Below are 27,586 nucleotides of genomic sequence, written 5' to 3'. Positions count from 1 at the left end.
AGAGAGAGAGAGAGAGAGTGGGAAGGAGGGTAATGGAGAGGGCTGGAAACAATTTCATTCTTCTTAAACTATTGAAAATCTTTGAATTGCTCTCTTTCTTTGCTTTAATTATATTCCAGCGACAAAGTTGCAGAATTTGTTCACCAGTTGGTAACTGTGAGGATTGTAGAACTTTAACAGCATCTTCCACCAAGAAGATTCTGTGTTTGGATCTAGTATCCTTCTTTGACATTGTTTTATATAAATTAGTAATTAAACTGTAAAAATTTGATTTATACAACTAGCTGTAAGTATTCTCCATAACATAAGAATTTAATATATGGCACACACAGATATTACAGTGATTTGTTTTTATGGAATAACACATTTTTAAGTAAAATTTCTCATTAAATAAATATCTTAATTTCAAGTTATCTATAAAACTGTAACTAAAAAATTTATAAGGCTAGTTATAGACTCATTCATAGTTAAAATGTAAGTTCAGGCAACCTCTCTAATATATATTACAAATTAGAAAATGGACTAGTTAGTACTAAATATTTGATGATTGAATTAAAATCATATATTTTAAAAAACAAAAAATGGACTTTAGCCAGTACTTAATATTTTATATTTGAGCTAAAATTAGGCTTAAATAACCACAGCACATGAAAAACACTGAATTTAGATTTTTTTTTATCTAAGAGGAGTTTAAGGTACACTAATATATAAATATATGTTTTAATATATATACATATATATACATATATACATAAATACATAAATACATAAATACATATTACATATATACATACATATATGTATATATAGGTATATATATATATATATATATATATATATATATATATATATATATATATATATATATATATATATATATATATATATATATATATATATATATATATATTATAGTAATAATGATAATAATAAAAATAATGATAGTAATAATAATTGATAATAGTAGTTAATGATAAATAATAATAAATAATAGTAATGATGATAATAATAGTAATACTATGTAATAATAATATACAAATTTCTTCTAATTTAATTTGTCATCAAAAAGATGTTGTATTGACAAACATTTTTTAGTTTATAAGTGTTCTTTAAACAATGTAAATGATAAAAAGCTTGAAGTCAGTATATGAATGCCTAGTTCTGTTGAACTTTCATTCAAATTCATAAACATTTAATCCATGTTTTTTTTGCAATAACAATTACTGATAAGTGATTTCATTAAGCAAAGTTAAAAAGTATCCTCTCAAATTTGAGAATGTAAGCTTAAGTTTCTATTATTTTTAGACTTTTAGACAATTGTTTCAGTGAACAGACTTCTTTAAATTCTATTTTTTCAATGCACCATAAAATATGACTTTTTTTTTTTTTTTACAACAAATGTATTTTAAACTCAACTTTCAAATGCAGTATGTAAAACAAGTGGCTGACATGTGGCAAATATAATTTAAATATGAAAGTTACAAAAAATGCTTTTTATGTAGGGTATTACTTTATTTTAAATGAAGTAGATTTGTGCAGTGTTTACACAATTTAAATTAACCAATACACCTACATAGTGATTTTATTAGCATAGGTTACTAAAAAGCATTTTTTTTTGAGTCTGTTTTGGTTCATCCAAATTTATTTCTTTATTTTTTTCTGTAAAAATAAAAGAAATAAAAAAATTGTTTGTTGATATTTTCATCTAGGTTTTATCTGACATTGGTTTGTTTAAAATGTTTTTTATTTACATAATAATTTGAATATTTATTAGTTTGATTTAAATGTCAGCTGAAATGATATTTAATTTTTTATTTTTACTTAAATCTTTTTTACTTGTTTGAATAGTTGTTTGAATAGTTTTAAAAAAGTTTATTTGAATATTTGTTTAATTTCAATGTTTGCAGAAATAATTTTTAACTTTATTTCTACTTAAATCTTTTAGTATTTAGAACATGAAATTATTTTTTAAGAAAAACAACTTAAATGAGAAGAATTCATTAAGTTCTAGGTACCTACAACAGTTTATCAATCAACTTATTGACTCAAAGACTTTTAGAGTTTTTATCTTATTTGTCATTGTTTTTAATACAGTCATATTGTTATTACAAACATTTGAAGAAATCAGTGTAAAAGGAGGTAAAAAACATTTTATACCTTTGGTAAGATCAACCTTTTTTTAAAAGTTTACACCTGTTTTATTTGTTACTTAATGAACTGAAATGAGCATGATGATGAAGTTGAAATGACCATGATAACAATTTATATCATTTGGAGGAGAGATATTTTGAACCAAATACAAATTTAAAAATGGTCATGATTAGAATTGTTCATATTTTAAAATTTATTGCTTAAAGCTTATCTTGCCATAGACTGGTACTTTGCTGTAATAGACAACTTACTTCTTTCAATATACTTTGTGGAACTGATTTTAAAACTTTGTGCACTGAGGTGGTCATTTTTTAAATCAGGATGGCACATTTTAGGTTTGTAGCAAATTTCAAAGTGTTTATCATTTTAAAAGAAAATTTTAAATTTTTATTGATTGTATTGTTTCTTATTTAGACTTCATAATTGTAATGTGCACCACCATAGAATTTTTTTTTCATATAATCATCTCTTCATTCAACTCATTGAACATAAACTTCTATTTATTCAACATGTTAAAAGCTATCAAAGCACTTAGAGCATTGAGATTACTTCGAGCCATTAGGTAACTACCTTTTATGTTTGTTAACTAAATAAATTTGGTAATAAATATATATTTTATAGACATTTAACTACTTAGTTAATAAAATAATTAGTTTTTTTAAACATTAAAGTGCTGCAAGAATTTACCAAAGAAAGTTTAAAAAACATGTATTACTTTTAACATCAAAGTTTTATATAAACTGAGATTTTTATATTTATATTGTTAGATTTTTGAAGAATCTTCGAGTTATCTTGACAACAGTTTTACAGTCTTTTAGAACTCTAAGTACCATTGTTATGCTACAGGGTCTGTTTTTATGTATCTTTTGAACTGTAATTTTTCTTCAATTTAATATTTTTAAGGAATACACTCACATAAAGATAATTGTTACAAACTTTTTTCTCCCATTTCGGTGTTTTTAATGAAATTTATTACAGAATATTTAAAATTTTACAGAATATTTAAAATTTTTTACAGAATATTAAAAATTTAAGAAAGCTTTTGTTTTTTTCATTTTTTCATTTTATAAAGTAATAGAAGTCATAAAGAAAACTCCAACCCTTGTAATTCTACCCTTTAACCTCGTTTTTTTATATCTTCTGATAATTTAAATAATTTCATTTATAATACTTCCCTTTTGTTGCTACTAAATCCAAATGCAGTTTATTTTTGCATGCTACTCTGTTAGAACATTTTTATGTATTTAGCTTCATTCTTGTTTATAACTATTTATACTGCCCACAATCTAGATATCAAGCATCTTCTTTCTGTGATACTTGGTAAAATGGAGCATAATGTGAGAACCATAATGAAATCTGTATCCTGCTTCACACCAGGTTCTGCGCAATTATTTTATTATTTTGAGAGTTAATAATTTCTGCCATGCAGTAACTTTAGGAAAACATTCCATGATGCTTAACAGCTTCACCTGTATTTCTCTACTTAGCTGATGCTAAAAGAAGTTTGTCTATTCTTTTTTGATGTAATCACTGTTTCTTGGCAATGCTTAGAGCACTGTTGTCAATTTGAATTTTGTTTTGTTAATAGTATCTGATTGTTCTTTAAATAATGTAATCTGTGGAACCAGATGGTATAATGAAAATCAAATATTTCAGCTACCAGAGTCTTAAAATAAAAGATTTCAACACATTAAAAAATATATATATATAATACATGTCCTTAAAAATAGTGATAAGCTTGCTCCCTCTAACTGTAGATCTGTTTCCCTTACATTGATTGTATATAAAGTTTTAGAAAGAATAATCAATTTTTTAGAAAAAAGGCAAGCCATTGTTCTTGGAGAGAGTCTCTACATTGGTTAATGTTTCAAGTGGTGTACTCCAGGGCTCTGTTCTGGGACCAATATTGTTTTTAATGAATTCCAATTTTTTTACTGATTACTTAATAAAAAAAAGTATAAACTCTATGCTGATGCCCATATAGTTCTTCAAATAATCTGCATTAGTAATTGTAATCATCTACAAAAGGATATAAATACTATTGTTAAGTGGTTTAATGACTGGAGTATGCAACTATATATTGAAAAATCTAAAATTATGTGTATCACTAAAAGAAAAAAAAAAAGAAAAATAACATTAATATTAGAAACCATCACATTGCTCACTATAAATTGAGTACTAAAGAATTTGAAAAGGGTCTTAGCATCATGTTAAAAAACAATCTAAAACATAATATCAATGCAATAGTTTCAAAAGCAAATACTTTAAGGTTAAATCTGACACACATTATTAAATGCTGGTATAGTTAAATTTTTATGTTTCACTAGTATATCCCTATCTAGAATGTCTTCTATTTGTAGCCCTTTTCTGAAAAAAGATCTTATTGATTATTGAAGAAGTAAAACATTGAAAAAGTTATTGATCTTAGATAAAAAATATTGATTGAAAAAGGTATTTATTTTATTGATAGAGTACAACACAGAGCAACAAGAGTTATTCCAGGATATTTTAAAGTTAAGTTATGAAGAAAGATTTAAAAGGCTCAATTTAACTTTATTTAAGAGAAGAGAGAGTTGTTATTTGATTAACTTCTTGAAATGTGTTATAATTTTTTAGCAGATATGATATCTCCCTTAAGGAACTTTTGCTAAACAAAAGAACCAGCTGAAAGTATTTGTGAATATAAACATAATCAAAGGTATATTACAGAGAACAGTAGTTATTCATTTAAAAGTTTTTTTACCAATTGTGTCATTCCAGTTTGAAATAATTTGCCATTTGGTGTTGAATGAAACAGAACAGTGACCAACTTTCAAGAAAATCTTGATAAATTTTAGAAAAATTAAAATTAAAAATTGTAATTTACTGCTAAAGTAGCTTACCACTCAGTAAGCTTTTATTGATTGCAGCTAAATATAACTAATAGATAAAATAAATATATAAATAGCCCCTAATTACTGTTATATTATAAGTATGAACACCTGTATTTAAACTAGTGATTGGAAACAGAGACTAGCGAGCCACTCAAAAACATCTTACACTCAAAAATATCCACTTGTACAGAATTTATACCACCTATGAATACTGCAGTACTTTTGAAAAGTTTTGTATTGGTTATCAGTTTCTCAAGATTATGTTCTGATACAATAATTGGCATTCATAAACTAGTTTCCAAATAGTTTACATATTTCTTCACTGTTGTTAATTCAACCATTTAATTAAAATTTCTTACAGTCTAATGTCATCAATTTCAACTCAGAGCTTTAAGTGCTTGTGCAATAAATGGTGGATTTTCTTTTTTCTCTGATTTCACTCAACCTTTTTACTAGATTACTGTTGTCTGATAGTTTGCTGTATATTCTTAATTGTACCAGCTTGTTTTTCTTACAGTACTTTAAACTTTGCAATTGTATTAGCTTTGTCTTTTGTTGAAATTTTTGTTGCATGGTAGTGCTGGATTTCATCATTTACCTTGGAACAGCTGACTCGTATATATACTGCCATTCAAATATTTACACACTCTTTTTTTCACAAAACTATTAACACATAATGCAGGTTTTTTAAAACCCGTTTTGATAAAGAAAAGCTTTAAAGTTCTTTATATGTTCTAGTGTTAAGAAAAATTTTTTCCATGATTAAATTAAAAATTCATAGAAGGTTTACAGATGATTCACAGAGGGAGTAGAAAGTTTTTCAAATTTTTTCATGCTTTTTCATGCACTCAATTCTTTTCTATTTCATTGCTAATTGAAGCAATTGATTCTGTGCAGCCACCTTTCTATACTAACTTCATTCAGTTATCTATATCACCTTTCTATACTAACTTCATTCAGGTTCTTATCAGTTGTTAATTTTGTGTTAATTTTAGTTTTCTGAAGTTGTTGATAATCTGAGGCACCCATTGCATTTAATGTTTTAACTTAAAATAAATAATTTTATAAGTTAACTTAAAACTCTTTTTAGTTTATTGAAAAAAGTTTTTTTTTTTGTATTATGCAATATTTATTATCAAGGTTTTTTAAGAAATAATTTATTTACCATAACTGAAAGGGGGACTTCCGCCTTTCAGTTATGATAAATAAATTATTTTTTAAAAAACCCTAATAATAAATCTGGTTTGTATCTCATCAATAATTTTTGCTGAAATAGCATATCATCTTAAAGTAGGTGTATTTTAATTTTACTAAAGTTTCAAATAATTTTTAAATTGTGGAAAATATTTAAAATATATTACTTAAACAGATTCACAGAAACAAAGTTTCTATTTAAATATATTTAACAGCATAATAATAATATATAGTCTTTATCAATTTAACAAGAGTGATTAATTAATTTTCTTATCTGCTTAACATGATGAAAGATATATTTGCAGTTATTGCTAAAGGTTTGTTTTATATCGTAAAACCAGATCTTTTTGGAACAATTGGAAATTCTTTTTTTACTTTGTTTCAACTCATTACATTGGATGATTGGTACTTCTTGTATATTGATGTTGTAAAGAGCAATCCAGGTATCTTATTGTATATAAAACTCAGCATAAGTATTATACAGGGTGATATCAATAAATAAAACATGTAAAGTTATAGAGTTTATTTTTCTTTTGTGAATTGATCAAGGCCCCTAAATTTTTTGAACATTTTAAATTTCGCTGTAAATTTAAATTATGGATGGCTTAGTTGTTAATTATATTAGAGAAAGATAATTTTTTTTTTAGAATACAGCTTCATTATCATTTATCTTGTGATTTATATCGTTTTAGAGAATTTAATATTTCTCAAGTAAGTTAGAGTTTTGCTGTTTTTTAAATTGCTATTTTGTTGTTGAAGATTAAGACATGTACATAATTCAATGTCACCCAGATCATTTTACAAAGGTTCTTAGAACTTGTCTATTTTGTTTTGACAGAACTTATAAGAAAAAAATACTCCATAAAGTTCTATTATTGAACTCCTTGTGGCTAGAAATAGTTTTAACCTCAAAAATAAAACAATTTTAAATTGACTCAATTTCTCTATCCCAAAAAGTTAAAACTTAGACAAATAAAAAAAAAAAAAAATTCTATAGTTACTAGAATATCCCAAATCCCTGTTACTATAGCTCTATAATTATATTTCTCTTTACTATCTTTACACCCTCACTATACCTCTCAAAAAATTTTCAAGGTGCTTTTCTTCAATAAAGCAATTTATGGCATTTAATGGTTACAGATTACTTTATCTAATTAGATTCCTCACCATTAAATGTAGTGGTATTTCAAATTTTAGCCAAATGAGCAAATGTTACTCAATTTATACGTATGTTAAACCTCCTATTTTCAAATTGACTAGGGAGTTAAGAACAATAGTTGAAATTGGATTCCAAGAAATACTAGTAGGTAGATGTTGGAATTTTCAGCAGTATCTGTAATATTTTAAACGAACCCAAAATCAACAAATCCTAAAAACATAGCTGCATGTTTTTTTCTATTTTAGTTTAACTTGACATAGAAATATGGAAAAACAAAAAATGTTTAGTTCCTTTTATGCTTTAGTTTGTTTACTGCAGTATTGGTTGATAATTTTCAACATGCATTAGCTTTAGAAGAATCAAAAAGAAAGAGAAAGAGGAAACTTGGAACAATTTTAGTACTGATTTTTTTCACATAGTTTATTTTTTTCTCATACAGTTTATTGTTAGTAATGAAGTTAGAAAGTGAGCCAGAAATTTATTGTACATCAAACTGAGTAAGGAGCACTTTGTTTAATGATTTGTAAGAGTTTTTAAGTTATTTAAATAAAATCTATAAAAGTATACGTTTTACTTCTGCAGAATTAATGTAAACTTCTAAATACTTGATCACCCTAATTTTAAACTGAACAATCTTAAGTTTAAACTGTAATGTATGAGACAATCTCTTTATTTCTCATAAAAACTTTTTACAGTTGACCTAACCAATTCATAAAAAATCTTCAATTATCTCTTCATTTTAATATTAATTTGTATTTGAATTGATTTTTATTTCAAAAGGATCCATGCAAAAATAATCGCTAGAGTTGCTATGATAAATTTGCATATTTTTTTTTATCATTAACTATCATTATGTTAAGTTTTTACAAGGCCATCGCTATTTTTACTTAACTTAATGTAGTCATGCCTCTGTTGTAATTTCATAAAAAAATTAAAATGAAACATGGCGACAAATTATTTTTAGATTACCTTTATTATCGACACATTTACTATTGCAATAAGCTTCTCTAATGGTAAAATCAATTTTAACTCCAGTATAGGAAAATTTTATGCATACTCAAAACTCCTTAGAAATAGATATTTTCAGAAATGGTTCTAAAATCTCACTTCAAATAGTTTTTTGAATTTATATGGTTTATTTATTATTCGCTATCAATGTTTTAACTTTTTAAGAGATTTTTCTTTTTGCTTGAAAAACTTTTTTTTTCTTTTCTGCCTAACCATATACTGTTTTTATATATAATTGCCATGATGTTGTTTAAAAACTACAATTCAAATAAATATTGTCATATGTTGTGTCGATAAAGTTGTGCTTGTGTTTTCATTGAGCTGGTGAAACAGTCTTGAATACCCATTTTTGTGTTATTGTAAATAATAATCTCAAATAAAACCAAGTTATCTGACTGAAAAATAATGATGAGTCATTAAATTGTCTTTAAACACACTTAAATGGATCTTGAATTTTAGGACACCACAAATAACATTGTTAATTGATACAGTATATATTGTTAAATGATATCTATTCAAAATGTGAGCTGTTATTAATACAAATAAAAAGATCTATGAAAATAATATTAACTTTGCCTAATTCATTTTTCATCCAGGTTCCATTATAAATCTTCATTTGCAAAAAAACTGAATATTTTTTTTGGTTATCTTTAAAATCAATGAATCATATGAAGCAGGATTCATTTAAAAAACTTTTAGTTTCTTCAAATAGAAACAAATATCAACAAAATATAAGCTATTTAAAATTTCTTATTTAAAACCTCTTGAGGTTGATATTCAAACTATACATTTCTTGTATAAATGTTTAGTTTGAGCATTACCTCAAGAAATTATAATTTTCTGTTGATATTTTGTTTATAACAATACAAAAGTTTTGATTTCATAATTCTTAGAAGGAATAGCATGTCAAGACAAATATGATTACATAATTCTCTTGACTGGTTACTCCTTCTAAGATAAGACTTTGGAGTGATTTTTGTTAACCCAACTAGGAATAATGTTAACTATGCTAGTCTCTAATACTATTACTAATAACATAATTGGGTTAATAGTAACTATACTAGTCACTATTACTCTTAATTGCTATTACCCTACCATTGTTTTCTAATTCAAAATTATCTGAAGATAAATTTTGGTTTTAATACTTTTGTTGAGATTTAATATATGTAGTAAAAGTTTTAAAATTATTTCCTAATTATAAAATGTTTTGTTATATAATATCTTTTATAGTAATTGAGTTTTTAAAAAGTATTAAGTATTTAAAAGTTTGTATTATTTTAAAGTAGTATAAATGCTAGTGGTAAACTAAATCCAGTTGAAATGTGATGTACATTTTGAGCAAACAGAATAAAACATTTTATTTAATATATGAATATGCTTATACTTTTAAAGCCATTTCACATAGTTTTAATTATGAATAAAGTTAAAGACATTTTTAGAAATTTCACACCAAATAACAAGTTTACTACTTTATTATTGTATAATAAAATAAATAGTCATGAAAAAAATCTTGATAAAGTAAAAACCAGTCTTAAAAGGACTTTTATGCTTTCGATTATATTTTAAGATGAGCTTTTAGTCAAAATTCATCCTTACCAAAAATGTTAAATGTTAATTTTAAATGTAAATGTTAATGAAGAGTTGTGACATAGATGTTCACCAGAAAGTTAAGGTGATACTTGATATGACACTTGATGTGAAAGATTTTGATTTATTTGAAATTATAAATAATATATATTAATTTAAAAATATTTATCTTCTACTTTCAATTTTCTCTTAAGTCTGTTGAGGACCATTTTGTTTGTGTTGAAAATCCATCAATTGTTGATGTAAAGCAGAAATTAAAAGGTTTTTTAAATGATTAACTTTTACTTTTTTAAAAAAATTAAAGTTGTTTCTCATCATTTCCAAGTTGCAAATTCATTAAGTTAACTGTATTTATATTTTTGATATATCTTCAATGTTATATCAGCCTGTATTCTTTTGTTGAGATTCAAAAGTTCAACCTGTATTTGGAAAGTACTCTACTTCCAAGTACCTTGATGAAAGGTTTTTTTTTTTTTTTTTTTTTTTTATTATTTAGATGTTTCATATATTTTTACAGTAGTATCCTTTAAACTGTGTTTATTTTAGTGACCATTTTATTAGTGCCTTTTTTTCATCGCTATCCACAATGGAGTATAATATTCAACAACTTCATATACAACAAAAGCTCCTGGATGAATTGATCAACTTAACTGTTAATGTAAGAATACATTTTTTTTGTAAAGAAGAGTTCAGTTAGCAATAAAGAAAAATGATATATTGAATTGTTAAATGTTAGTAAATCATTTAAACTGAACCAAGTGATAACAAAAGTGTTTTAGCAAGAGATAGCAAGAGATAGAAACAACTAAAAATATCAAGAAATAACAAGAAATAACAAGAAGTTACAAAAAAGTACCTTGAAATGGTAAAGAAATAGCAAGAAATAACTAGAAATAGATATAATAACTCAAAAGTCTATAAAAAGAATTAGCTTAGCTATTCACAAAGTGTTAGCTTTTCTGATTTCATCAAAAAATTATAATTAACCAGAGTTATCTAATAAGATTTAGATAACTATAACTTTGAGTGATAAAGATGATTACTAAATCTGAATTGCACAAAGGGTGTTACAGGTACTGTATTAAAAGAGTTCTCCAAATCATATGGAAGTATCTGTTTATGATGAAGATCTAAATATACAGTTTCTAATTTTAGGAAATTATTATTTTTAATATACAGTTTCTAATTTAAGGAAATTATTATTTTGCCAAAGTGCTGTAGTTGGAATATTAATGTCCCTTTGAAATGTATTTGAGGATAAGTTTACAAATTTATGTGGCAATCATAATGGGCTTTACATAAATATAATACTGATTGTTTTTTACATGGTACTAAGTTTACTAAGTAATTTACTGATGTTAAATTTTGATTATTTTAATCAAACAGATTCCAGATATGCCAGAGGAATTATTGTGACAAAAGGATGATAATATTGAATGCAACTGTTCCAGTAAAATTTTTAAATGAATATTGAAGTTTTTGAAGAAAAAGTTGTTTTTATGCTTTAGTTTTGTTACTTTGCATTATGCAGTAATGCAAGAAAGTTTTGACAAAATGCTGTCTTTCAAAGTCGAAATATAAGTAAAATGATTAACTTAACCTATTTAAATGTTGCATTGACCTGTTCCTTTAAAAGAGAAACAACCTTAGATGCTTATGGATACAAATTTTCTTCTCTTAAGTTGGTCTTTAACGGTTAGGAGAAGTTTTCTAACAGCTACTTAAGTTCCTATCTTAAGTTTGAGCAAAGTTTTTCTGACTGTCTCTCTGCTTCCCTTAACTTTTAAGTGTGTTGTGTTAACTTCATCAGCTAGAGTTCTACAACTTAACGTAGGATCTTGTCTAACCTTTCTATAGTGTTCATTTCTATTTGTCAACTTTTGAGGCCTCAGACCTTGGTGAACTTTTGACCTCATCTGTCATGTTATAACTTTTAGTTTAATTTCTTACAAAACACTTACTACTAAAATTTTTCTTATTTCTTGTTTACTCTTACTCTCTTCTTTGTTCAAACCAATAATTTGCCATTTGATGACTTCACTGACGTTTTTTATTCCCAATTTACCACAATATAAAGAAATAAGCTCAATATTTGACCAAAGTTATTGTTATGTAATTTTTTCAGGCTTTTTCGAAAATTTATAGAGTTAAGTGAAAAAAGAAGACAGATAGAAAGATTATTTGAAAAAACTCTGTTAAAAAAAAAAATATATGCGCTTAAACTTTTCTGTCACTTTCTTTAGCGTTATTTTTTATAAGAGTTCATAAAACTTAGTAGATTTACTGTTCCAGTTATCAATCTTTGACCAATTTTTTTAAAAAAGTTTTGCAAAATCTTTCATATTTTTTATTTTATGAAACTTTATCAAATTTTAAGAATTAATGAGTGAGCTTAAACTTTCTTGTACTACTGTCTTACTGTGTTAACTTACTGCCAATATCATACATAGTATTTGTTACATATTTTGCATAATATTAGTTATTTAGAGCATAATTCAGTTTGTGTGAAAGTTTTTCTTCTACTTAAAAAAATTGGATAATTTGATTAGATTTTTCTGGAGAAAAGCTATAAAAATTAATGAATTTAATGAAAATGTATTATCTGGATTCATTTAGTGTAAATTGAAAATTAATAAAGTAATATGATTGATGATGTTAACTGATGGTGTCTTCCAAAGTTTACACTTCCCTACTTTACCAGGGGAACAGGATGTTAAGGTAGGGAATGAAATTTTTCTTTTAATCTGATGATTAAAGTTTATTTTAATAAAAATAGTTGAACTTTCAAAAATGCTATGACATCTATTGTTTGAAATATCTTTGCTGCATTAATACTATTATAATGAAAATATTTCAGGTTTATGATTGTTTTTTTTTAAGTTTTTTTTTAAAATGAACTCTTTTTTATTGGGTTATGATTTGATACTTTTTATCAAAAAAATAACTTAAAGAAGCCTACTTATATTACATACTCATAATACTTAGATTGCATGTTCTCATAGAAATAGGTAAAAAATTTAGGATGTTCATATAAAGAAAAGTGAAAATGAAAAATTGAGTTATTTATTTCTTTGTTTTTTTCCGACAATCTTTATGTTTTGCCATGTTGTCTCTGCATTTTCAATACAGTTCTGCATGTTTTTATCCAAATTGACTGAAAGCTTTTCTAATGCAATTTTGTTTACAATAAGATTGTTAACTGCTTTTAAGTATGTTTTAATATTTTTAAATGTTTTTTGCATTAGATCAGCAATTACTTTGTATATCAACAACCTTTAAAAAATAGTTGATTAATCTTTTGTGTAATAAAAACATTAACTTTAATTTTACAATAATAGGGAAAACAGGGGCAGAGGCAATCAAAGTTTACAAAAGTATGCTGTTTTTATCAAATAAATGAGTAAATGGTGAACATTTCTTTTCTCTATGCTTATCATATATTCACATATACAGTGGTTTCAAAAAAAGTACATGCATTAAGATTACATAAAACAAGTATTAAAGAAGATATTGAATTAATTTTAATTTTTTTATTTTCAAGAAATTGTTATAAATTAAATCTTGCATCAGAATGTTACCCAAAAAAAGGCATATAATAAAAAGTTAATTCAATAAAAAAAAACAGTAATAGATAAAGGTTGGCAACAATAAACATCAAAGTTAGTATATATTTATAATAATATCTTTAAAATCCCCATTTTCTCATTTGGTAAGCCATGCATCTCTTTTGCTTTCTGTTTTGATTTAACAGAAATGGTGAAACTTTTAGTTAAAACTTTTTTTATATCTAACTCTTGTTTAATGCTACTTATGGAACTTATTTGGATTTTGACTAATTATTTGTCCATCCAAGCCTAAATATATTTGATTGAATTTAAATTTAGTGATGAGCTAATCAGTGCATTAATTTTCTTTCATTTTCTTCCATTTGATTGAAACTATTGATGAAACTATCACTACTCTTTTTGATCAATCAGCATGTCTGTTGATGGTACCATTCAGTTCTCTTGCATTTCTATATATGTGTTGGTTGATTTTGTCTGTATAGATATTACACAAACCTACTCGATTAAAATTAAAGCAGCTCTAAATACCAACACACTCATCCCCTTCCCCATAATTTATAAGAATTTTGCTTTTCCTTTATATTCTTTCAAAGTTACTTTCATCACTGAAAATCAGTTGCTTCTATTTTTTGAAAGACCAAGTATTTCTTTTCTTATACCTTCATAATCTTGTGGGTGTATCTCTGGCTCCCATTATCAGTTTCGTAACAGTTGCATACCAGCAACGTTTTTCCTAAATAAAATGCTTTAACCCTAACATTGACCCTGTTATGAGTACTAAACCTAATTTCAAGAAATGAGCCATATAATGTTGAGTAGCATATTTAAAGACCTTTTGTTGAGCCACCTTAAATTTTTAATCTCTTTACATTTGGTATACTTACAAATTGCTGTCTGCTGTTTTTCTTCTAATAAAAGATAGTTGATTTAAGGAGCCACTATATTTCAGAAAGTTTGCTGTTTAAAAACAAATAGCTACTGATCAAGAAAAAAGTTGAAAGGACTTAGAATTAATATATGAATACCTCAAAGTTAATTAAAAGCTATTTATGAAAAGCTAGTGACTTTTGAAGAGCAAAGACTCAAACTAATTTGGCTCTTCAAAATACTACTTGCATAAATTTTCTTGCTAGTTAGAATGGAAAGAAGATTTTTTAGTCATAACCTAAAGATTTATACAAGTCAGTTGTTCTAAGCATTGTTAAATGCTCTGATTAATTTTTTTTTCATATGCTACAGAAAAAAATACCATTAACATTAGTTCAACAAGCCAATAAATGAAAAAAGGTAATACTACATAAAAGACTTTAAAAAATATCAACAACAAAGTTTCAATTCCATTCTCTCCTTAAACCTACCAATTTTATTGGATTAATTCATGTGATAACACTATACAAGATCTAACATGAAATTTTACTAAGTTTTCAAAAAATAAGTTGTCTTAATAAAATGTTTTACAAAGAGGTTTTTATACAGTTTTCCAAATCATGAAATGATAAGGAAAAAGATTTTCATCATTATTAAGTTCAAATAAACAAAAACCCTTCACATGGCCTCTCTCTCTTTAAAATAATTTACTTTAGGATTGGGAGTATCATATGAGAAGGAGCATGCAAGTAAATATTCTTTTTGTTGTTTGATTTGCTCCAACTATTGTTATTTTATTGATATAATTTACATTTTCTTTTTCTTTAAGGAAATATTGCCTGGTATTTACTTAGGACCATATGCTGCTGTAACTAAAAATAAGGCATATTTTGTTTGTTTGTATTTTATGAAATTATATGAAAAAAAAAAAACAATTTCTAACCTTCTTTAACCAAATATTTTCTTTCTTGAAAATTTTACTTTAGTTAGAACTGTTAAGAGAACATGGTATCACTCACATAGTTTGCATTCGCCACCCTATTGAAGCTAATATCATAAAGCCCAATTTTCCCCAAATTTTCAGGTATGTAAATAGAGTATTTTATAAAAATTTTAAAGTTGTTTCTTTTCTTTGTTAAAAGATTTTAATGAATTCTTCTACAGTGATTTTTGAATCTACTTGTCACATATATATATATATATATATATATATATATATATATATATATATATATATATATATATATATATATATATATATATACACAGTACTGTGAATATGTTTTAGACCACTTACATTTTTTCAAAAAATCCCGGAGAATTCTTCTCTAATATTTAAGTTTGTAGTTCTATATTATAAACTTATTAAAACACATGTATTTCACACAAAAATATGGAACAATAACAAACTATTTAATGTCAAACTTCATAAAAAACTCTTAATATCTACTATGTCCTCCTTTTGCCTTAATCACAGCCGATATTCGCCGGGGAATAGATTCATACAAATTAGTTATAAATTCCTGGGGTATGTTGTGCCATTCTCTTTGAAGTACTTCAAAACATTCTTCAGCATTTCAGGGAGCATGTTCGACCTTCTTTCTGTCCAGGTAATCCCATATATGCTCAATTATATTCAAATCTGGACTCTGGGGAGGCCAGGTCATCAATTGTAGTACTCCTTCCTCTGCCATTTTACTTAAATAATTTTTTGCCACTCAGGAACAATTTTTTGGGTCATTGTCCTGCTGCAGAATAAAATTATGACCTATTAGTCTCATTCCGGATGATACAGCATGGTGCCTTAGGATATCCACATAACGTTCCCCGGTGAGTCGCCCCTCTATTTTGATCAAATCACCTACTCCAGATGAAGATAAACAGCCCCAAACTTGTAAAGAGCCTCCTCCGTGTTTAATGGTAGGGTTTAAACACTCGGGCTTATAGGCTTCTCCAATTCTTCTTCGAACATATTGGCGTCTTTTTGTTCCAAAAATTTCGAATTTGGACTCATCGGTGTACAGACCCAATTAAACTTTTCTTGGGCCCAATCTTTGTGTTGTTTCGCATATTTAAGTCGTTTTTCTTTATTACCAAGCCGTAATAATGGTTTTCGAATTGCAACACACCCTCTTAATCGCGATTTGAGTAGGTGTCGTCGAATACAAGAAGAGCTGACATTTTTCCCAGTTGCTGTGTTAATGTCCTTTGCCAGCTCGGTTGATGTTTTTTTCCTATTTTTTAAAGAAAGTGTTTTTAAATATTTATTGTCATCTTTTGTTAGCTTAGGAGGTCTACCACTTTTCTTTCTATCTTCAAGGGAGCCAGTTTCTCTAAACTTTTTAATGATTTTTGTAACAGCAGTCTTTGAGTATCCTGTTTTGGACGAAATTTGGCGCTGCGAATAACCTTCTTCGTGAAGCACAATAACTTTTTGTCTCTCTATTAAAGATACTTTACCCATTTAATTAATCTAAAAATGCAAAACAAAACATTGAAAAATGAAAACTAATATATAATTTATCTAAAAATGCAAATTAGTAACTTTGTTTAATTATTTTTAACGATTTGTCTAACTGTGTTCATAAAAAATAACAATTTTTTAAAAATGTGCCAAAACCCATAATTATTGTACTAAATTCATTCTATCACTGCACTTTATAATGTCAAAAACAAAAAATGAAGGAGTATGAACCCGAATCACTATAAACCAGTTTATTTTTATTTCTGATTTAGATGAACGCTTGGTTGGTAGTTATTATGACACATCGCTTTAATAAATAAACAAACAAATCCCTCATGTTCTCTCATCAATTTTGTTTATTTATTCAAAATAATATACTCTTTCAACTTTTCTTGTATATTATTAAACTTAAGTACGCTTTAAAAAAATGATATAGGAAAAAAATTGTAAATACGTCTAATTATGCAAGTGGTCTAAAACATATTCACAGTACTGTGTATATATATATATATATATATATATATATATATATATATATATATATATATATATATATATATATATATATATATATATATATATATATATATATATATTCTATAAATAGTTATAAATCTTTTGATTTTTCTGCTGTTTTTTTGGATACAAAAGAAACATTTTTCAGATTTCAGAAATTATATTTGTTTGCCTTTAGGAATAAGAGCAACCTTATATAAAAGTATGTTTAAGAACTATTCACCTACATCAATCTTTTTTCTTGCACTTTAAAAAACATTTGACCAATACTCTATTTATTCAACTTATATTTGTAAAAAAAGTTGTAAAGTAACTGGAAATTTTTTAGTCAAAGAATACCACTTCTGGTTATTTTTTTTGGAATAAAGTTATCTTTTGCTTAAATGTGAATAATTGTGAACATTTTTTAAAATTTTTTTCTATAAATATAGATATCTAACTCTTGACATCATTGATAAACCTACAGAACCTATTATGAAGTTTTTTCCTATGGTGAAAGCTTTTTTATTATTATTATTTCAGTCCTTTTAAACAAATTTCTAAAATGTTTTTTTGCATTCTAAAAGTTCATGCTTTATAAAAAGATTTTGTTCCTCTTATGTTTTTCATCAACTCAAGGTTAAGCAGTTCATTGGAGAATGTTTGCAACTTAATGGTATATCAAGTTCTTTTTTCTGATAAATTTATTTTTTGTCAATATTTGTACAGTACTTGTACAATGTTGTTTGTTTATTTTCTAGGTAAAGTTTTAGTTCATGGAAATGGTGGAATTTCCAGAAGGTACAAAGTTTTCATTATCATATCTTTTTTGCTTGCACCTAACATGAGTTTTACATAAATTTTGGTTGATCTTTATCTTTGCAATAAAGATATCAGTCATATCCATTTATTATCTAATCTAGTTTTCCCTGATTCCAATTCAAAAGATTATACTTAATTACCAACATGTGAATTAATTTAACGTGATTAAAAACCTTCTTAACAGATCTTAACATGAAATAAAATTTTGAAAAAATATCTGTTGAGAAAGTTGGCATTTTTCAAATGTTTATTACAGTATGTCCAGTTGCTAGTCCCAGGTTTTTGTTTTAAATATACTTGAGATTACACACACAAAAAAAGCATTAACTTTAATTTACAAAATATTGAATAAACTATGAAAGTTATCTTTTTTAACAAAAGGCTTTCAGTTTGTTCATGCTTACACTATCCTCCAAAACATAACCAACCAAATAAAAAATTCTATTTTTTCAACTTCAAATATAATTATAATTGATTTTTTTGAATATAGATCTTTTTTGATGGGAGAATTATAAACAAAAAAATAACAATTACTATCTCCGTTCCACAATAGGTGTCACATTTGGATACTTTTGGTCCAAATATTGAAAATGTATGGTATCTGAGTAATTTTTTTAAAGATTTGCTAAATTTGTACTGTTCTAATTATTTTCTAAAAGTGCAAATTTAAGAAAAAAATTAATAATACTCACAGCACAATTGGATCAAGACACACTTGAAAGTGTATTCTTAAGACTACAAACTTGTATGGAAAATATCATGATATCAGATGGAAGCAAATTTTAAAGGATTACTCATGTAATTAAAGAAAAATTTTGAAGAGAAAGTCGACTCTCCATAAATTTAAAATGTAATGCCAAAGCTGTGGAGAATAAGAAATGTTTTTTAAATATTGAATAACTGAAATAAATGTTACTACTACACAATTAATAAAGAACTTATTTTTGTCTTGCAATTTTTTGTTCACCTATTGATCACCTATTTTTAAGTGCTCAAGCTTGTTAGAAAGCCTTGAGTAATAGCTATTAAGCTATAGCTATAAAAGTTTGATTAAATGGGACAAGTATCATGGAACAAAGTTTATGTATCAAATGTGACAACTATTGTGGAATGGAGGTAGTGTAATTTAGCTTTCCTAGAACACATTATAAAAGCTCATAAGAAGCAAGTCAAATAAAAAGAATTTGCAACCAAGTATTCTAAGAACAACTCTATTGTATGTTGAATAATCAAAAAATTAAATGAAGGCAGTCCTTTAGTAACAGAACATAAGGGAAGAAGACCATGCATAACATCTTTCACTAACAGAAAAAATTATTTATCATATCAAAAAGAATCCTTTTTGAAAGTGCCAATCATACCATTCAAAAACTAAAACTTTCAGTGTCTAAAAATACAGTTCACAGACAGTTACAACTTTCACAACTTCTGAGCCTCATAACAGCGAGAAAGCTTTTCATTTCTCCAAAGAATTGAAAAGCTAGAACTGATTTTGTAAATGTTCATAGATGCTGGCTGAATAAATACTGTTGCTTTTTTTTTTTTTAGTGATGAAGTAGCTGACCTAAAAGCCCCACCTACATATTCTTTGAGATAAGGTCTTTTTTAAAGTCCCAGTGGTCTTTCAAATATTAGCATTAAGAAATAACCTAAATTAGTTAACCAAACAGCAGGTACAAAGTTGATCGAGCCCAATTTTTCTTTGAGTTTTTAAGCTGCTGGTCAGCAACTAAGCTTCTTCATTCACCCTTCTTCAAAGAGTGATTCATCAATAGATCATATTGTTGTCCACTACTTCAGCTTGCCAGACCTTTTTTAACAGTTATTTCTGCTTGGAAAGTTTTTTTAAGTTGATTTTAAATGTGGGGATTGATGGTGGTAAGGGTTTTTAAAGGTTTTCTTGGTGTTGTTGATAAGTCACCATTGCAAGGCCAGGGAAGGCTTTAGACACAGAGAATTGCCAAAGACATAAGTGTTAAATTCTAACTGATAATGGCTATTTCTGAAGATCTTCCTGTGATGTGTGCCCCTATCCAACAGACTTGATCACTCATTGATGCTGATGCTGTAAAAATTTATGTTTCCTGTAACCTAAAAAATGCCAATATTTTTAATCACAGGAAATAGCCAGTAAGAGACACACTTGTGTCTTTTCATCCTTATTGTTGGACAGCAAGACAAATTTATAAGACAAATTCAATCTTTTAAGAATTCTAGAAGTATTTTGGACAAAGTACTTCTAAAATTCTTAAAGGATTGCAAATCCTAAAGATTATGATATCTGGAAATGTAGTTAATTATCAGTGGATCTGGATGACACACTGATCCTTGACATCATTCCTCCCCAGAACTGGATCTTCTGCTGGGTGTTGTCAACCATTTGTTTGAAACACTTTAGACCTGTCTGTGGCATCAAACAGACTCCATACCATGGATTTCAGTTCAAAGGAACCAAATGTCAGGAACTACTCAAAAATGTTGACTTTCTTCAAAAACTATCAAAATTCAAATCAGCTTTTCAAGTTTTTGGGATCATTGATGTTCTGAGGAAGTTTTATTTGGTTCTGAAAAGCTGTTTTGGAAACAGACTGCTATGAATGTATTGATCTAGATCAAGTATAGAACAAAAACAGTATGTTCATTATTCATTGAACAAAAGGTTTTTGCTGTGTAACTAGAATTGTATTTTGGGAAATAAAATTAAAATGTGAAGAAAATCGTTATGTCAGCAGCAATTTATATCTGACAAAAGTTTTTCATCATTTGGCTGCTAATATGAATATGAACTCAGATTTTGTCTGTCACATCAGGACTTCAAGCTATATCATTCATCAATTTTTAAAGAAAATTTCTCATGGGCGTATATAACGAAGGTTTAATGACATTTTGTATATTCTTAAATCAAGGAATAACAAAGCTTACACAGATTAATGGCAAATGGCAGTTATATGAACTTTTTTTTCTTTGCTAATCTATGATGTACAGCTTCTAAGTTATCTCTCATCAAGTTGCAGCAAAAATCTGCCATCAAATGTGTGTCCCACCGACCTTGATACCATTCTTTTATTGTTTTAATATCTTGATGAAAACGCTCCCCTTGTTCCTCACACATATCCCCAATTTTCTTAGGAAAATTATCCAAATGACTTTGTAAATTGTGAATCTTGATACTCATTCTAAATTTAAGATCTTTTAGGCTCTTTATAGTTGTCTGCTTTCTTACTCCCTAGAAAATTCTGCACCACATTAGAAAATGCATTCCAAGCTCTTTTTTTTGTCTCATTCATTGATGTGGTAAAATTTGGATCTCTCATAAGTTTTTATTTGAGGTCCTTCAAATATCCCAGCTTTTTTCTTCTCTTTACTAGGAACAGGAAAAGTTGAACAAAAATAACTGAAGCACTGTCCACTGTGATCAAGAGCTTTGATGCAAGATGCCATAGTCTGTTGCTTAGGCCTTTCATTTTTACCCATAAGAAAGTTAAGTCAAATTGACACAACTTAACCACCCATGAGCGTGATACTGAAACCTCTCTAGAACGATCTTAATGTTGTTGTATTCTTTAAGTCTTACAGAATGGCCTATTGGTACAGAGCCATACTTATTTCCATTGTGTAGCAGAATACATTTCAAACTTCTTTTGGAACTATCAATAAAAAGCCTCCAATCCCTTGAATTATATGCTGGAAGTTCCATAAAGAGAAGTAGCCCTTCTAAATCTGTACAATAGACAAACTGACCATATTAATGGAAGTAATTACTGGATTTCAAAATTTTCGATTCTCTTGTAGTATTGACGCCAACAGTTCAGCAAATTTTTTTGATAGATAAAGATTTCTAACCAAATTATTTAAAGCAGACTGAGTAAACAAAGTTGGTTTGTCACAATCTTCATCACATGGCTGAAAAATATCTGTAGTGTCTTCTTCATCATTAGAGGAAGGTGAGCAGAGATCTGTGTCATCACTTTTTGGAATTAAATATTGGTACAGGTATTTCTTCACTGTGGATGACTGGTCTGAAGGGATACTTGGGTATTGCAAACATTGCTTGTTTTTCTTATTGAAACCTTTTATATTGATTAGGCAGTCATTTAAATGATTGCTTGGTTCTCTCCAAACCATAGGCACCCTAAACTGAAGTCTCAATGCAGTTTTTGCATACCTTGTGAGGAGCCCAATGCTTGTCTTGTTCCAAGTGGTATTTTGAAGTACACGAAAATACATGTTCTTAACAAAGTCATAAATGTTGCACCTCTGAGTCTTCAAAGTAAAGCTATCACAGATTTAACAAAATATATTCAATCTTTTGAGCATTGTCTTCTGTGAGATGTAGAGTCCATTGTTAGATCAACAACACATCCTGCAGACAAATAAAAGGAAAAACTTGTTAGCTACCTTAGTGCTTCTTTGAATTTCTACCTCCCCACGCACGCACGCACGCATCCCTTAGGTATTGTTTTATATAAAAAGAAAAAAATTAGGATATAGGAACACAATAAATTCAATGTAAAATTCAATGTAAAAGTCAATGATAAAACACCACCTGAGGTCTTAATTTTAAAAACGGGTATATAACGGATATGCGGGCATATCCGTTTTTATTATTATTAAGACTTAAAAAATACGTATAGTTATCGGTATTTACTCTTGTAATATCAATTCTCACTTTTTGATCTTTTGTTGTTGTTTTTTTTTTTTTGTAATTACTAAAGTCAACTTTTATTTTAACAAACATTTGACTGATTTTACAAATATCCAACCATGTTAGTTTATCAATACCTTTTTTTTTTAAACGGTCTCAAACTTTTGGCCGGCAATATATTAAATACCGTTTTCCTCTTTTTCATCAATGTTATTTTTACTTTATTTGCTTAAGTAGTATTGCTAAATTTTAATACAATCCTATAGCTGAAGTTTGTTTTTAAGTGCATCACTCATCATAGCCTATGTCATGGAGACTTACGGGTTAACTTACCAAAGATCATTTATGTATGTTCAACAAAAACGCTATTGCATAAATCCTAATGAAGGGTTTGTAAGACAACTCCAGGTATTGAAATAGTGTTGTTGTAAATATAATCTTCATTAGTATAGTACATAACTTATATTTGCCAGTATAATGTAATAAGAAACATCAATTTTTAGTGACATTTAACTGTTCTTCTATCTAGGAATATGAACCTATATATTTGGCTAGATACCAGCAACTGAATGAAACACATTCAAGTGGTAAGTCATTTTATCGCTTTTAGTGATGGTTTTTAGTTTAGAAAATGTAAAGAATTTCGGTGGATTTTATACATTCTAGCAACTTGTTTTTTGTTAAACTGTCTTTCTATTTTGTTTGCAATCTGTTTTTATCATATATGTATTGCAATAAATATTTTCTGTGAGATATAATATTATTTGATTTACTGAAAAACTTATCAAGCAATGCCAGTAAACTCTTTTTATCATGTTTTTTTTTTTAAAAAAAAAAATTTTTCACCTGTTTTACTGGTAAACAGTATTTTAATTTTTTTTTTTTGATCTTACTTTTGAACGAGTATTTTGCAGTGAGCCCAAAATTAAAAATGTCAACGGAAATAATAAACTTTCAATTTTTTTTTTCTCGAATTTTTTTATCCAACTGAGCTCATAGATCTTCAATTTAATCAAGATTGAGGGAAAATTTTACCAGGGCTTAAATTGATTTTAAAAGCTTAACTGTAGGATTGTTGAAGCGAAAGCACGAAAGTGAAGATCAGTCCACGGAAGATTTAAATAAAAGAGAATGTTTTGGATCTTGTGTTTTAAATTCTTAAGATCGAGAGAAAGGCAGAGTTCTGGCTTTTATCTCAATTGAAGTGCTACAATTTAGTTCATTTTGACATGCATTACACCACGAAGTCAGCAAAACAATTGTAGGCAGGTTAACGGTTTATCAGTGTTATTTAATTTAGCCTGATGAAGTATTTGGTGATAATTGAAATAAGGAATTTTTGTATTGCAAAATTACTACTTTCAATTTATTCAAGATATATAAATCCATAAATTTTGGTAGGACATCTGGTGGCACAATGACTATTCTTTTAAGATTTTGGATTTAGGCTTTTTTTAGTTTTAAGTATTGAGAATTGTTTTCATTCAGAGTTTTCCTCATCTTAGTGTGTTTCGTTTGTTTTTTATTGTCGGTTGTAAAGATCAATTATATAAGTATTTCACATTTTGAATGAATACAGGCATTAACTTGTTTAACTTTACATAACTTTACACTCGCTTAACATAATTTTTTTTTTTTAAACAGTTGCTCGTAACTTTCGATAGTTTATCCAATCTATATTGATAAAAAAGTGCTTTTTAATATTTTTTCGTATACAAAAAAAAACACAGGCATGCGATTAACTCTCAAACTTTTCCTACAGTTCCAATTTTAAACTTGATCGACTCAAAATGTTTTATTTTTTGCGGAATGTTGTTATTTTTGTAAAAAAAATTTTAACAACTTAATTATAAATTTATTAATCTTTAGTGTTTTTTACTTTTTTTAAGGCTCAACTTAAGAACATTTTGAAATGCACTTTGTGAGTTTCTTGTCTTTGTGTCTCAGGAGTTTCTTCTCCTAATCAAAAGTTTTTTTTAAAAAAAAGTCTTTTATTAGCAAATCTCAAACCTAATAAAATAAAAAAAACCTTGTTCAATTAAAATCAAATTACATAAATGTTCTCTACTTAGAGGATAAGCGAAAAAAAAAAAACAAAGATAGTTTCAAGAACCTAAGATTCATTAAATCATTAATTACTGGAAGTCAGACGCACGTACCTCAGAATAGCGAAAAAAAGATGAATTTTTATAAAAATACAACCAATCTGATAAAAAATTGCTGAATCTTTTAAATATTTTACTCGATTATGCTTAATCTTTGTAAATTGACCATTTTATCATTAAGTTTTTAAGGATAGATACACATTTGCAAAACCCAAATATTTTTAATATCAAGATTATTTATAAAATTGAAAAAAACTCAGATTTTCACTAAATTTTCGTCTATTTTCTCAACAATATGCATGATGTATTGATAAAAAAAAAAATTGCTCAGTATAGTTGGAAAATGATTGGAGTTTATAACAGTTTTTGAGCTTTTGGTAACTAAATTTATATAAGTGATAAAAGTTACTTCAAATAGGCTCATTTTTATCAATAAATATTGGCCGTTTTTAGCAAATTTTTTAATGATATCCAGCTGTAACCAACCTAATTTTACTTAAATGTCACAATTTAATCCATTTTAAAAGTAAATACTGGAGAAAAAAAAAAGAATGGAGTTTGTTTTACAAAGGCTCACACAAAATTCCTAACTTTGCAGCTTTCAAAGATCTTGATTTTACATAAAAATTTTCACAAAAAACATTTTTGTTGACATTCATTGTAACCATTAAAATATGGAAAAAAACTCCTTTCCACAATCTATTCCATCGCACAAAATGTTTGTTTCCAATTTCAAAATATGTTCGTTATGTTCTTTGAAACATTCAATAGTGTTACCGAATAAATGTGTGTCATATTTATCATGTTCTTCAGCGAAACTTTGATTACTTTACTTTCATTGTCAATAATGTTTATTAAAGTATCCATTATTGTTATTTTTTGCTAAAAAAAAATCAATTATCAAAATAAAAAAAAAATTAATAGTCAAATTCTAATGAGATAAGACTTACATCGTTTCTTGATATTTTTTCAAAATATCGACGCCATTCAACAAGGCAATTTTCATTTTTGTCAAACCAATCTCGTTCGTGTTTTCCTTTTTTTTTTTAACCAATGCGACAAAACTTTAAAATATTTTTCGTAAGATTTTTCAGGTTCGTTATCGTAATCGATGGCTTCCAATTCGCTTTTGCTTATTCCCAATTCTCTTTTCAACTTTTCCTATTCGAGTAGCAATTGACTGGAAAAGCGAACCAAATACTTTTTTTCTGTTCATTTTTTTATATTTTTTTTCTTAAAAAAAAGATTATTCATTAAGAAAAAAATATTTATCAAATGTAAGATGAAACTTCACATCATGGATAATGTAGGACTGAGTATCATTTCGAGGTCTAATGTGTTTCACATGACGCGGAATGCCGTTCATTTCTACGGTTTGGTTTAACGCATTCCGAATTACCGTAGCTGGTTGCCACTTTGTATGAGCCAGCCAGACTTTATCGCCAATTCGAAATCTCTCGTTCATGACATTTCGTGCAGGAAGATTCTCTTTTTTCAATCCTTTCACACCAATGGGATAGCTGTATATTTTGCCCATCGGGCTTGCACCATTTTTGTCGGCTGAGATATTGTACCAATATAGTGCTTCCGGTATCGACATTTTTGATCGTTCTGCTATTCTCTTGATCGTACGGTGGTTTCTTTCCACAATTCCATTTCCTTCAGGATAATAAACGGCTCTATATCTAATTTGCACTCCCCAAATATCTAGGAAACTCCTTATCTCTTTAGTTTTAAATGTTGGCTCATTGTCAGTTAATATCTCAGACGGTGCTCCACGTTCACAAAAAACAAGACGGAGTATTCGGACTATGGCAACACTTCCGCATGAGCTCGATAATTGTTGCCACAACGCGTATTTTGAAGGTTTACAATCAATTAGACTCAAAAACTTGTCAGTGCCATAATGCGTGATATCCATGGCCAATCTCTCCCAGTTTCCTTCAACATCCAATTTGATTCTTGAATGTTTTAAGAATCGAAAACAAATCCTCGATTGTTTCCATCAACAAACGACAAGCGTAATCTTGCTTGGGTTTTCCCACATGCTCGAATATTTCCCACATGCTCGAATATTTCCTACATTCCAAAATATCACGTTTCATCCTCAACAATATTTTCCAAACGACAAATCATTCAATATGAGGATCAGGACAAATCTCAATTGTTTTGTATTTCATCATTTCTGCCATAAGTGGGGAGCAATCGAACAAACGCTTAATTGACCAACTTTTGTAACAACCGCGCCAAATGATCAACGCTTCCAATAGTATATCTTCGTTTGTTTCTATTGTCATCATCACGTTTCTTCAATATCCCTTATGATCGATTTTTTCTTTTTTTTTTAAACTTGATCAGCTCCATTTGACAAAATTTTTCGTAATTTTCTTTGCAGAGAATTTTTCGCTTTGTCAAGCAAAACTCTAATGTTCTAATGACTCATTTTCATGATATCGATCGCGGTCATTTTCTTATTGATCTTTTCGCTTTCAATTTCCTTTTTTTTTCGGTTTAAATAACATCGTCACTTATAAATTTAATATTTTTATCTAAAAAAAAGATTAGTTATTCAAAAAAAAAAAATTACAAAGACAAGGATTGGTGTTAATTATCATCGTTTCTCCTTTTTTGTTACTGAACACGCTTTGAC

At 27.4% G+C, this 27,586-nt stretch overlaps 2 protein-coding genes across 10 annotated transcripts; both read left to right on the top strand.

Moving 5' to 3' along the window:
- Positions 1-1,019: 1,019 nt before the first annotated feature.
- LOC149877019 (cation channel sperm-associated protein 1-like) lies at positions 1,020-12,690 on the top strand. 7 transcript variants are annotated; one of them, XM_090074602.1, is made up of 11 exons: positions 1,020-2,139; positions 2,373-2,486; positions 2,566-2,713; positions 2,919-3,010; positions 6,512-6,661; positions 6,866-6,929; positions 7,682-7,775; positions 10,167-10,233; positions 10,377-10,434; positions 10,519-10,630; positions 11,359-12,200. In XM_090074602.1, exons 1-11 carry the CDS (start codon positions 1,956-1,958, stop codon positions 11,386-11,388), a joined length of 1,113 nt encoding a protein of 370 aa, XP_089930728.1. In that variant the 5' UTR covers positions 1,020-1,955; the 3' UTR covers positions 11,389-12,200. The 7 variants fall into 7 exon arrangements, 5 of the variants coding, with proteins under 5 accessions (XP_089930728.1, XP_089930727.1, XP_089930729.1 ...); XM_090074601.1 differs by having other exon boundaries at positions 10,519-12,200; XM_090074603.1 differs by lacking the exon at positions 10,167-10,233 and having other exon boundaries at positions 1,022-2,139; positions 11,359-11,423.
- On the top strand, positions 12,583-24,480 carry LOC149877018 (serine/threonine/tyrosine-interacting protein-like). Of its 3 annotated transcripts, XM_090074606.1 has the most exons (10): positions 12,583-12,690; positions 15,122-15,154; positions 15,235-15,288; positions 15,392-15,489; positions 17,817-17,877; positions 18,004-18,040; positions 18,126-18,165; positions 23,116-23,239; positions 23,361-23,418; positions 23,902-24,476. In XM_090074606.1, the coding sequence occupies exons 1-10, from the start codon at positions 12,622-12,624 to the stop codon at positions 23,991-23,993; spliced, it is 666 nt and encodes a 221-aa protein (XP_089930732.1). In that variant the 5' UTR covers positions 12,583-12,621; the 3' UTR covers positions 23,994-24,476. The 3 variants fall into 3 exon arrangements, with proteins under 3 accessions (XP_089930732.1, XP_089930734.1, XP_089930735.1); XM_090074608.1 differs by lacking the exon at positions 15,122-15,154 and having other exon boundaries at positions 23,902-24,479; XM_090074609.1 differs by lacking the exons at positions 15,122-15,154; positions 15,235-15,288 and having other exon boundaries at positions 23,902-24,480.
- The last annotated feature ends 3,106 nt before the right edge of the window (positions 24,481-27,586 follow it).

Source organism: Hydra viridissima, unplaced genomic scaffold (genome assembly GCF_058129835.1).
Source record: "Hydra viridissima isolate aposymbiotic clone 2 unplaced genomic scaffold, HvirCarnegie_v1 scaffold_17, whole genome shotgun sequence".
Taxonomy (NCBI): domain Eukaryota; kingdom Metazoa; phylum Cnidaria; class Hydrozoa; order Anthoathecata; family Hydridae; genus Hydra; species Hydra viridissima.
This window is presented reverse-complemented; position numbering and strand designations above follow the sequence as displayed.